Genomic DNA, 12401 nt, shown 5'->3' on the forward strand with positions numbered 1-12401 from the left:
CTGGCCCCTCTTATAACAAATGTGATGTCATTGTGGTCTTCAATGATATAGTTGCTTGTGTGTGTAGTTGTACATTATGGTACGTCGGTATCATGTTATGGGGATTATTTGGCTGCTATTTCAGACTGAAGAATGTTCTTTGATGGTCTAAAGAGCACTTAGTTAACAGTCACAAACTTAGGGGTAAGCTAAGAAAAATAGATATTATTTTAAGAAAAGGATATTTTCCCAATAAGCCAAATCTTGACATCACCAGTAGTATTTTTCTTGTTCTGGGGACCTAAGGAAAACGATAGTATCTTAAATTGCAGTGTAGTCATCTTTTTCACTGCCAATCAACAATTATTACAGCTACCAGGAATAGGAGGGGTAGAATATCCTGAGTACAGATGCCTTCCTTTTCCACCCCCTCCCAATGTCAGATTTCCCTAATTGATCATCAAATTCTTGATCACTAAGAGAATCTTCCTCTAGGACAGAAATTGGCAAGCTGTATCTATAATGGGCCAGGTAGTAAATGCTTTAGGCTTTGCAGGCTAGAGGGTGTCTATTGCAGCTACTCAGCTCTACAGTTGTAGCCTGAAAGCAGCCGTAGACCATACAGAAATGAAGGGGTGTGGCTGTGTGCTAATAATACTTTATTTACAGAAACAGACTGGGAGCTGAATGGCCCACGGCCTGTAGTTTGCCAACTAGGCAGGAATTGCCAGTTAGAATTGGCATGGGAAATAAAACCTATTTTAAATATTTCTTATGCATACCCTGAACACATTTAAGCCATCACCTCTGTCTTTAAGAGGCTTTCAAATTAAAAAGGAAAAAATATCTGCAGATAATAGTGTAGGCAGTCTCAAAGAATTGATGGTAGCTATTAAGTCAGTTTCTGAATTGGATGTTTGAAATTTAAAATATATTTTTTCATAGAAAAAGTCATTGGTATTTTAATCAGTGTATCTATAGTGGCTACATTGATTTTTCAAGGGAAAAAGAAATTTTGTAAAGCTGTCATTGTGGAATTCTTAATTGAAGATAAGTTTCAGTTCTAAAGGTAGCCACAAATAAAAGATGATATTGTAGTATAATTTATTGACTAATATTTCTTTTGCCTTTTATGTTTTCATGTCAGTTCACAAAAACATATTAACCCATAATCTACCTCAAGTATAATAATACTTGTATTATGTCATCGTTAAAAGTCCGTGACATCCCAGAAATATATCTTTCTTCATTCCAGTGAGAAAGATGGCTTAACACCAATTCTCACCCCATACATACCTGATGTGTTGGGGAGCCTTTTCCTTAACATTCCTTTAGTACGTCTATGTTAAATGCTGTTGTAGGGGCCAGCCTGGTGGTGTGGTGGTTAAGTTTGCACACTCCACTTCGATGGTCCGGGGTTCATGGGTTTGGATCCTGGGTGCAGACCTACACGCTGCTCATCAAGCCAGGCTGTTGCAGCATCCCACATACAAAAAATAGAAGAAGACTGGCACAGATGTTAGTTCGGCAGCAGTCTTCCTTAAGCAAAAAGAGGAAGATTGGCAATAGATGTCAGCTCGGTGACAATCTTCCTCTCCAAAAAAAAAAAAATGCTATTGTATACTCAGCCCTGTTCTGGACACTGGGGATGCAGAGCTAAAGGATACAGCCCCAGCCTTAGGAGCTCACAGTTTATTTAGGGGAAATGAACAGATGAATAAACTAATAATAATTACAGTATAAGGATGAAAGTATGTGCAGTAGATGAGCTTGGAAAGCATCTTCTTTCTTATAACTCCGAATATTTTAAAACTAGATTTATAAATAAAAAATAATTCCTTTCAAAAAATCCAAGTGGGAGCCCAAGATTTGAAAGATTCTCCAGGCAAATGTTATACACATTAATCTGTTCATTGTTTTCTTTTGTGACTCCTATATTTATTTTGTGGAGGGACTCTCCTTCTAGTATTACTTGAAAATTATTTAATGGTAGTGCCTAAAACCATTGGCTTAGGAGTAATAAAGAAGGCATAGGTTGTTTCCTTGCCATAGAACAGTAATTAGAATTCATCCTATGCCAGTAGTGTGTCAGTAAGTAGTTGCCATCTGGAGTCCTATGTAAAATCCAAGCTGGAAGGCCTTTGGTCCAGTTTTTAATTAGAGTATCTGTGACTTGGCTCATTCCTTTGGTCAGAAGCCAAAAACAGTCCTCTGGAGTCTGGGATTGAGTCAAATTATCCTTTCCTGGTATTGAACCTATTTCAGACAGAGAGAATTCTTAACTATGATTTTTCATTTCTCCCTTTTTTACTGGTGTAATGTGGAGTAATGGATATAGGTGTTTCTGCTCTTGTTATTCTTATTTTCTTTTAGTTGGACCTCAGAGGCTCTGTTTTGTAGCCCTTCGTGGTTGATAGGACAGCTGTTTTTTCTTTCTCCTACTATTTAGAATATATCTAAACAGTAACATCTAAAAGTTTAAAGTATGTGTGTATGCTTCTCAAATGTGAAGAGAGTGAAGATGGAGGAATAAGATAGCACTTTTGCATGTTCATTCTTGAGATATGAGGATGTAGTTGGGGTAGGTGGAACATGGAACGAGTGATTACCCATCAAGTCAGCCCTTTGAGAAGTGTGTTTAAATAACATTTTACAAATTATAGATTCTTGTCACATTTTCATTTAGTAGTCACAATAGCTTTGTTAAATAGGTGTCATTGCTTGCTGCATTTTTAGGAAATTGAGACTTAAGAGGTTAAAGTTGCTTGCCCTAAGTCACATGGCCCAAATTGTACTTGGAGCCCTAGTCTTCAGACTACAAATTCCAGACTCTTTCCGCTCTTTCTTCTCCTTGTTATTATAGTATCAAGATCTAAGAGTTATCAAAAATAATCAAATCCATTGGTTTCTTATTTTTCCCTTTAAAAAAATTTAAGACATATAATTTTTGGCTACTTTTAATGGATTTTCATCTGAGTAATGTATGGGATGAAACTCATGTATAATGTAAAACTATAGCTCATTTATTTTTCTCATTTTTTACAAATGAGACCTCTGGCTTTGAAGTCCTTCCTTCACATCACATCTGATAAGTCACAGGAGTTTTCTCAAAGGACTGCCTGATAATCTATCTTTTAGTCAGTTTAGCGAGAGACTGGATATACTGTATAGCATGCTTTGACGTTTCTCTTTAAGTAGGCACACTATGATTTCAAATAATTACTGAAATTTCTACCATTATTTTTCAGGTTAACATTAGCAGAATACCATGAACAAGAAGAAATCTTCAAACTCAGATTAGGTCATCTTAAAAAGGTGAGTATAATGAGAAAATCTGTCTGGAGAAATGCAGTTTTTAATTTTTAATTAAATTTGGTGTTGAAGCTATTTGGTCATTTGGGCGAGTGTAATACTTTCAGATACTTGCAGAAATCTTGAGTAGTTGCTCTCACTGTCACATCTCGTATTCTAATGGTGGAATTCATGTCTTGCAATTTTTGAGTCAACTCCAGTACTCCACACAATGAGAATACTTTTTCCACCAAAGATGTACCAGTGGATAATTCTGTATTCCTTATAAAGCTTCACAAGTTTTTATCCTTATAGTAAAAATTAAATATACAATAAGAGCAGATGGTTCTAAAATTGATATTAAAACTTGTGATATTTTAAATCACATAGTAACTCTTATTTCTTGCCTAAACTGGCTAAGAACAGAAGATCTTGTACCAATTATATTGTAACACAATGGCATCTACATAGAATTTGTTATTGACATTGTTCACAGAGGCATCTTAAATGTAGATTGCTCATCTCTTAAATTTAGCAGCCCATACGTTTTTGGTAGATGCTGCTTATGGTGATGACGGTCAGTAAGCATTTAATAAATAGTATTGGTGTTGGTTGTTTTGTTCCCCACTGGGTTCTCAAATCATCTTGTTAAATCGGTGGAACTTAAGACACCAAGTATAATCCGTACTTAAAGAACAGAATCAGATAGAGACCTTGATTTTTGTAAAAAAGTGATTGCTTGCCTATATGTATGTACACAACATTTCTGGAAACTTACACAAGAAACAACTGGTTACATCTGGGGAGTGGGTGTGGAGAGGAGGGAGCAGAGGAACAGAAGACTTACTTTTCCTACTGTGCTCCTCTGTATCATTTGGATTTTATTTATTATTTTTCTATGGACTTGTTTTTTATGATTAAAAGTATAGTTCTAAAAAAAATCTTTTTCACTGCAAAACATCTTTCTTAGCTTTTCACAAGAGAAATGTCTGCTCTTGTTTTTTGAAATGAGATTCTCATAAGGTAAAATTTCCTATGTCCTGAGCTATTTCTTTCCTTTTCGCTTTAGGAGGAAGCAGAGATCCAGGCAGAGCTGGAAAGGCTAGAAAGGGTTAGAAATCTACATATCAGGGAACTAAAAAGGATACATAATGAAGATAATTCACAGTAAGCAACTTGGGGGTATGTTGGGTTGGAGATTGTTGAGCACTTTTTGATATGAATTGAATGGTCTAGAATGATGTTTTTGTTTAATATAAATTTGGTAAATGATTCCATGGTGTATTTAGCTCTATTATAGCTTGTAATACAGTTTTATGAACAAAATTATGATTTGTTTTAGTTTAAATATGTATATTAGGTTTGTATATTAAATATGTATGTATACATTTAGCATTTTTACACCAGTAGAGGTCTCTGAAACAATATAGCTTTGCATCTGTAAATGGTTGGGATACGCTATATTCAGATTTATCTGTGGAGCCTTACGAAAGGGAAGCATGGGTGACAGTGTGGTATTGTGGAAAGACTATTGGGTTGAGATGACACCTGGTTTCTGAATGACCTGTAAGGGCTATTCGGGTGTTGGGATTTTAAGAAAGTTTCTCTTAAGTTCAGCACATTAATTGTAGATAAATGCCCACCTAAGTCATTTAAGGGATTGAAACTGCAAAAAGTAGACTGCAAGTGGGAAATGGCTTCTATCCGTAATCTGTTGTTTCCCACATTTTTCTGACTCTCGAACATATTTTTTATTGACATCTCTACAGCTTGTGTATTTTTGTTTGGCTGCTGTGAGCCATGGACTTTTCTTTCTGTCACTTGGCAGGCAACAGTAGTTACCATTACTGAGCACTGCCTATGTGTCAGGCGTAGTGCTAAGTGCCCTTATGTTCTGTCATTTAATCTTCGCAATAACCCAGTGAGGTAGGTCAACTTTAATACATAGATCTGGAAACAAGCTTAGAGAAATTAAGTTCACTTGACCAGGGACCCATAACTAGTGTGACCAGACAAAGAGTTAAACTTGGGTCTGATTCCGAAGCTAATTGCCGTGTAGTAATGGCATCTCTGTCTACAAGTGTACCACTGTCTCAAAATCAAAGTAAAATAATTTCAGGATTGATAGTGGGGCTGTTTAAGATCAGGAACTAGATCAGGAATATTTTTAAAGTTATTTTTGCCAGAATCTCTCTTTTCTTTGTCTTATTGTTAGAAAATGACACAAGGTGGAATCCTATATGGGGAGAACAGTTATATCATGAAGACTTTATGTCTTAAAGAGAGATAACAAATGCACATATAGCATGTGACTCAGTTTATAAATCAAATTCATTTTTAAGGCCATGTTAAATATCTTGGAATTTTATCGTATGTAGTTGTGGAATGGTGGGAGCATGTGGGTCTTGAATGGTTGGGAGGAACCAAGTAGCACAGTTTGAAAATCCCTCATCTAGTGTAGTCTACCCGACTCATTTTATAGCACTGCAGAAAGGGAGGGAGGGCGGGCAACGAAGGTCACGGGTCTAATTGTGGCTGTGCTGAGACTAGCATCTATGTCTCATGGCTCTACAGCTAATGCTGTTCATTGTAATTATGCTGTCTCTTTGAACTGTACAACTTTCTTTATGCTCAGAATTAGCTATACTGGTGTTGACTGCCAAACTATTAGCAGCAGCTATAATCGTGTGTATCACATGTTAGATATTCTGGAAATTTTGCAAAATGGCAGATTGTGTAATCCTTGACCTCAGGATGTTATTGATTCCATTTCCACAGATTTAAAGATCATCCAACGCTAAATGACAGATATTTGTTGTTACATCTTTTGGGTAGAGGAGGTTTCAGTGAAGTTTACAAGGTAAGTATGAGGAACTGGATACAAAGACTGAGTTAAAGAATTGGTTATTACCCACTTGGAGAATATTTAGAATAGTGATAACTGTGGATTGATATCTATTGGTTGAAATTCAAAAACTTTAAGAACCTGTATCTTGGGGAGAACTGCTTCCAATAAACTTAAGTGACTAAGTGGATACAATATTTTACCCTGTTTTGAAGTTTGAAAAATAAATAAAATTATAGGTTTAAAAAAACAGGAAGGAAAAGTAACACCCATTTCTGGATAGTGGAAGTATGGTGATTTTTGTTCTGGCTTTGTACTTTATTCCTCATATACATTTGCTAGAAATGCATATGTGTTACTTTTATTTTCATTAAAAATTTTTTTTAATTTATTTTTTTAATGAGGTACCATTGGTTTATAACATTGTATAAATTTCAGGCATACATCATTGTACTTCTGTTTCTGCATTGATTACATCATGTTCACCACCCAAATACGAATTACAATCCATCACCACACACACGTCATCCCTTTTGCCCTCCTCCCACCCCTCCTCCCCTCTGGTAACTACCAATCCAATCTCTGTCTCTATGTGTTTGTTTGTTGTTGTTTTTATCTACTACTTATGAGTGAAATCGTACGGTATTTGACCTTCTCCCTCTGACTTATTTCGCTTAGCATAATACCCTCAATGTCCATCCATGTTGTCACAAATGGCTGGATTTCATCGTTTCTTATGGCTGAGTAGTATTCCATTGTGTATATATACCACATCTTCTTCATCCATTCGTCCCTTGATGGGCACTTAGGTTGCTTCCAAGTCTTGGCTATTGTGAATAACGCTGCAGTGAACACAGGGGTGCATGTATCTTTACGCATTGGTGTGTTCATGTTCTTTGGATAAATACCCAGCAGTGGAATAACTGGATCGTATAGTAGTTCTATCCTTAATTTTTTGAGGAATCTCCATACTGTTTTCCATAGTGGCTACACCAGTTTGCACTCTGACCAGCAGTGTATGAGAGTTCCCTTCTCTCCACATCCTCTCCAACACTTGTTCCCTGTCTTGTTTATTATAGCCATTCTCACGGGCATGAGGTGATATGTCATTGTAGTTATGATTTGCATTTCCCTGATAGTTAATGATGTTGAACATCTTTTCATGTGCCTGTTGGCCATCTGTATATCTTCTTTGGAGAAATGTCTGTTCAGGTCTTTTGCCCATTTTTTAATTGGGTGGTTAGTTTTTTTGTCGTTGAGATGTATGAGTTTTTTATATATTTTGCAGGTTAACCCCTTATCAGATATATGGTTTGCAAATATCTTCTCCCATTTGTTAGGTTGTCTTCGTTTTGTTGATGGTTTCCTTTGCTGTGTAGAAGTTTTTTAGTTTTATGTAGTCCCATTTGTTTATTTTTTCTATTGTTTCTCTTGCCTGGTCAGACATGATGCTTGAAAATATGTTGCTAAGACTGATGTCGAAGAGCGTACTGCCTATGTTTTCTTCTAGAAGTTTCATGGTTTCAGGTCTTAAATTCAAGTGTTGAATCCATTTTGAGTTAATTTTTGTGGATGGTGTAAGGTAAGGGTCTACTTTCATTTTTTTGCATGTGGCTGTCCGGTTTTCCCAGCACCATTTGTTGAAGACACTTTGCTTTCCCCATTGTATATTCTTGGCTTCTTTGTCAAAAATTAGCTGTCCATAGATGTGTGGGTTTATTTCTGGGCTTTCGATTCTATTCCATTGATCTGTGTTTTTGTGCCAGTACCATGCTGTTTTGGTTACTATAGCTTTGTAGTATATTTTGAAATCAGGGAGTCTGATACCTCCAGCTTTGTTCTTTTTCTCAGGATTCCTTTACTTATTCGGGGTCTTTTGTTGTCTTATTGTTCCAAATAATTTTTAGGATTCTTTGTTCTATTTCTGTGAAAAATGTTGTTGGAACTTTGATAGGGATTGCATTGAATCTATAGATTGCTTTAGAAAGTATGGACATCTTAACTATGTTAATTCTTCCAATCCAAGAGCACAGAATATCTTTCCATTTCTTTGTGTCTTCTTCAGTTTCTTTCAGCATTGTTTTTATTTATTGATTGATTGATTGATTTTGATTTATTTTTTATTGTTTTTTTGAGGAGGACAAGCCCTGAGCTAACATCTGATGCCAATCCTCCCCTTTTTTCTTGAGGAAGATTGGCCCTGAGCTAACATCTGTGCCCATCTTCCTCTACTTTATATGGGACGCCGCCACAGCATGGCTTAATAAGTGGTGTGTCGGTGCGCACCCGGGATCCAAACCTGCAAACCTCGGGCCGCCGAAGCAGAGTGCGTGCACTTAACCGCTTGTGCCACCGGGCCAGCCCCTCGGCAATGTTTTATAGTTTTCAGTGTACAGATCTTTCACCTCTTTGGTTAAGTTTATTCCTAGGTATTTTATTCTTTCTGTTGCAATTGTAAATGGGATGGTATTCTTAATTTCTCTTTCTGCTGCTTCGTTATTAGTGTATAGAAATGCAACTGATTTTTGTATGTTGATTTTGTATCCTTCAACTTTAGCATATTCGTTTATTACTTCTAAAAGTTTTCTGGTGGATTCTTTAGGGTTTTCTATATATAAAATCATGTCATCTGCAACGAGTGACAGTGTCACTTCTTCCTTTCCAGTTTGGATCCCTTTTATTTCTTTTTCTTGCCTAATTGCTCTGGCTAGGACTTCCAATACTATGTTAAATAGGAGTGGTGAGAGTGGGCATCCTTGTCTGGTTCCTGTTCTTAGAGGGATAGCTTTCAGTTTTTCACCATTGAGGATGATATTAGCTGTGGGTTTGTCATATATGGCCTTTATTATGTTGAGGTGCTTTCCTTCTATCCCCATTTTATTCAGAGTTTTTAGCATAAATGGATGCTGTATCTTGTCAAATGCTTTCTCTGCATGTATTGAGATGATCATGTGATTTTTATTCTTCATTTTGTTAATGTGGTGTATCATGTTGATTGATTTGCGAATGTTGAACCATCCCTGCGTCCCTGGAATAAATTCCACCTGATCATAGTGTATAATCTTTTTAATTTATTGTTGTATGTGATTTGCTAGTATTTTGTTAAGGATTTTTGCTTCAGTGTTCATCAATGATATTAGCCTGTAATTTTCTTTTTTTTGTGTTGTCCTTGTCTGATTTTGGTATCAGGGTCATGCTGGCTTCGTAGAATGAGTTAGGGAGCTTCCCCTCCTCTTCAACTTAAAGAGTTTTGAGAATGCTCGGTATTAAGTCTTCTTTGAATATTTGGTAGAATTCACCAGGGAAGCCATCTGGTCCTAGACTTTTATTTTTGGGGAGGTTTTTGAGTACTGTTTCGATCTCCTTACTGGTGATTAGTCTATTCAAATTCTCTGTTTCTTCTTGATTCAGTTTTGGAAGGTTGTATGATTCTGAGAATTTATCTGTTTCTTCGAGATTGTCCAATTTGTTGGCATATAGCTTTTCATAGTATTCTCTTATAATCTTTTGTTTTTCTGAGGTGTCTGTTGTAATTTCTCCTCTTTCATTTCTGATTTTACTTATTTGAGCCTTCTCTCTTTTTCTCTTGGGGAGTCTAGCTAAAGGTTCGTCAATTTTGTCCATCTTTTCAAAGAATCAGCTCTTGGTTTTACTAATTTTTTCTATTGTTTTTTAGTCTCTATTTCATTTATTTCTGCTCTGATTTTTATTATTTCCCTTCTTCTACTGATTTTGGGCTTTGTTTGTTCTTCTTTTTCCAGTTCCTTTAGGTGCACTGTCACATGGTTTATTTGAGATTTTTCTTGTTTGTTGAGATAGGCCTGTATTGCTATAAACTTTGTTCTAAGAACAGCTTTTGCTGCATCCCATAAATTCTGGCATGTCGTATTTTCGTTTTCATTTGTCTTCAGGTATTTTTTGATTTCTCCTTTGATTTCTTGGTTGACTCACTCATTGTTCAGTAGCATTTTGTTTAATTGCCACATATTTGTGGCTTTTCTGATTTTCTTCTTATACTTGATTTCTAGTTTCGTACCGTTGTGGTCAGAAAATATGCTTGGTATTATTTCAGTCTTCTTAAATTTATGGATACTTGTTTTGTGGCCTAATATGTGATCTATCCTGGAGAATGTTCCATGTACATTTGAAAAGAATGTGTATTCTTTGGTTTTTGGATGTAATGTTCTGTATATATCTACTAGGTCCATCTGTTCTAGTGTGTTATTTAAGGCCAATGTTTCCTTATTGATCTTCTGTTTGGATGATCTATCTACTCGTGTAAGTGGAGTGTTAAAGTCCCCTACTATTGTGTTACTGTTTCTCCTTCTATGCATGTTAATAATTGCTTTATGTATTTAGGTGCTCCTATCTTGGGTGCATAGATATTTACAAGTGTTATATCTTCTCGTTGGATTGTTCCCTTGATCATTATCAAATGCCCTTCGTCTCTTGTTACAGTTTTTGTTTTAAAGTCTACGTTGTCTGATATGAGTATTGCTACCCCAGCTTTCTTTTCATTGCCATTTGTGTGGAGTATCTTTTTCCATCCCATCACTTTCAGTTTGTGAGTGTCTTTAGGTCTGTAGTGTGTCTCTTGTATGCAGCATATATATAGGTCTTGTCTTTTTATCCAGTCAGCCACCCTATGCCTTTTAATTGGAGCATTTAGTCCATTGACGTTTAAAGTAGCTATTGATAAGTATGTACTTACTGCCGTTTTTTACCTTTTTTTTTTCTCGGTGTTTTAGTAGGTTTTCTCTGTTCCTTTCTTCTTCTTTTGTTCTCTACCCTTGTGGTTTGATGGCTTTCTTTAGTATTATGTTTGGGTTCCTTTGTCTTAGTTTTTTGTGTATTTCTTATAGGTTTCTGGTTTGTGATTACCATGGGGTTCATACACAGTAACCTACGTATATAGCAATCTAAATTAAATTGATGGTCTCTTTAGTTTGACCTCTATCTGATAGTTCTACTCTTTAACTCCCCTCCTCCCACATTTTATGTTTTTGATACCATATCTAACCTCTTTTGTGATTGGTATCCATTACCCTCTTATCATGGAACTAGATAATTTTTCCTATTTGTGGTCTTCTCTTCCCCCTTAAATAAGTCCCCTTAGCATTTCTTGTAGTACTGGTTTCTTGGTGACAAACTCCTTTAATTTTTGCTTGTCTGGGAAGCTTTTTATCTCTCCTTCCATTTTGAATGATAACCTTGCCAGGAAGAGTATTCTTGGCTGTAAGTTTTTTCCTTTTAGCACTTTAAATATATCGTGCCGTTCTCTTCTAGCCTGTAAGGTTTCTGCTGAGAAGTCAGTTGATAGCCTCATGGGGTTTCCTTTGTATGTCACTTGTCTTTCTCTTTCAGCTTTTAGGATTCTCTCTTTATCTTTAATTCTGAACATTTTAATTATCATGTGTCTTGGTGTCGGCCTCTTTGGGTTTATCTTGTTTGGTGCTCTCTGTCCTTCCTGTACCTAGATGTCTGTTTCCTTCCTTAGGTTAGGGAAGTTTTCAGCTATTATTTCTTCAAATAGATTCTCTCCCTCTTTGTCTCTCTTTTCTCCTTCTGGGACATCTATAATATGGATGTTAGTGCGCTTGATGTTGTCCCAGAGGTCCCTTAGACTGTCCTCACTCCTTTTAATTCTTTTTTCTTTTATCTGTTCAGCTTGGGTGATTTCCTCTAGTCTTTCATCCAGTTCACTGATCTGTTCTTCGGTATCCTCTGCTCTGCTTTTAAGTCCCTCTAGTGAATTTTTCATTTCCAGTTTTGTATTCATTTCTGATTGGTTCTCTTCTATATCTTCCATTTCTTTGTTGACGTTCTCACTGAGTTTATCCATTCTGCTCCCAAGATCAGTGAGCATCCTTATCACTCTTTGTTTGAGCTCTCTCTGTCGGGTAAATTGCTCATTTCTGTTTCATTTAGTTCCTTTTCTGGGGTTTTGTCCTGTTCCCTTACTTGGAACGTATTCTTTTGCCTCCTCATTTTGCCTCTTTCTTGGTGCTTATGTCTAAGTATTAGGTGAGTCAGCTACGTCTCCTGATCTCAGAGAGGTGACCTTTTATAAGTGATGCCTTATGAGGCCCGGCAGTGTGCTTCTCTCTTGTCACCAGTTCCAAATGTTCCAGGAGTGACCCCTCTGTGGGCTACATGTGTCCTTCTGTTGTGGTGGGGTTGCTTTTCCCATAGGTGCCCAGGGAGGCTGAGCAGTCCCCACTGTCCAGCTGGTTGTAATTCTCAGCTGCGTGTAGTTGTTGTGGGCCCTTCAGTCTCTATCAGTTAT

The 12401-nt window shown here is 36.6% G+C and overlaps 1 protein-coding gene across 6 annotated transcripts in view; it reads left to right on the top strand.

Annotated features, from left to right (window-relative positions):
- Positions 1-12401, top strand: part of TLK2 (tousled like kinase 2) — a 132883-nt gene that overhangs the window by 96010 nt on the left and 24472 nt on the right. For all 6 annotated transcript variants that reach the window (XM_004432623.3, XM_014789137.2, XM_087441355.1 and 3 more), the window contains 3 exons: positions 3228-3294; positions 4340-4437; positions 6049-6130. In XM_004432623.3, coding sequence (XP_004432680.1) covers positions 3228-3294; positions 4340-4437; positions 6049-6130 — 247 coding nt within the window. The remainder of the gene's footprint in view (positions 1-3227; positions 3295-4339; positions 4438-6048; positions 6131-12401) is intronic.

This window comes from Ceratotherium simum, chromosome 16 (assembly GCF_057802395.1).
Source record: "Ceratotherium simum simum isolate JZ-2026a chromosome 16, ASM5780239v1, whole genome shotgun sequence".
Taxonomy (NCBI): domain Eukaryota; kingdom Metazoa; phylum Chordata; class Mammalia; order Perissodactyla; family Rhinocerotidae; genus Ceratotherium; species Ceratotherium simum.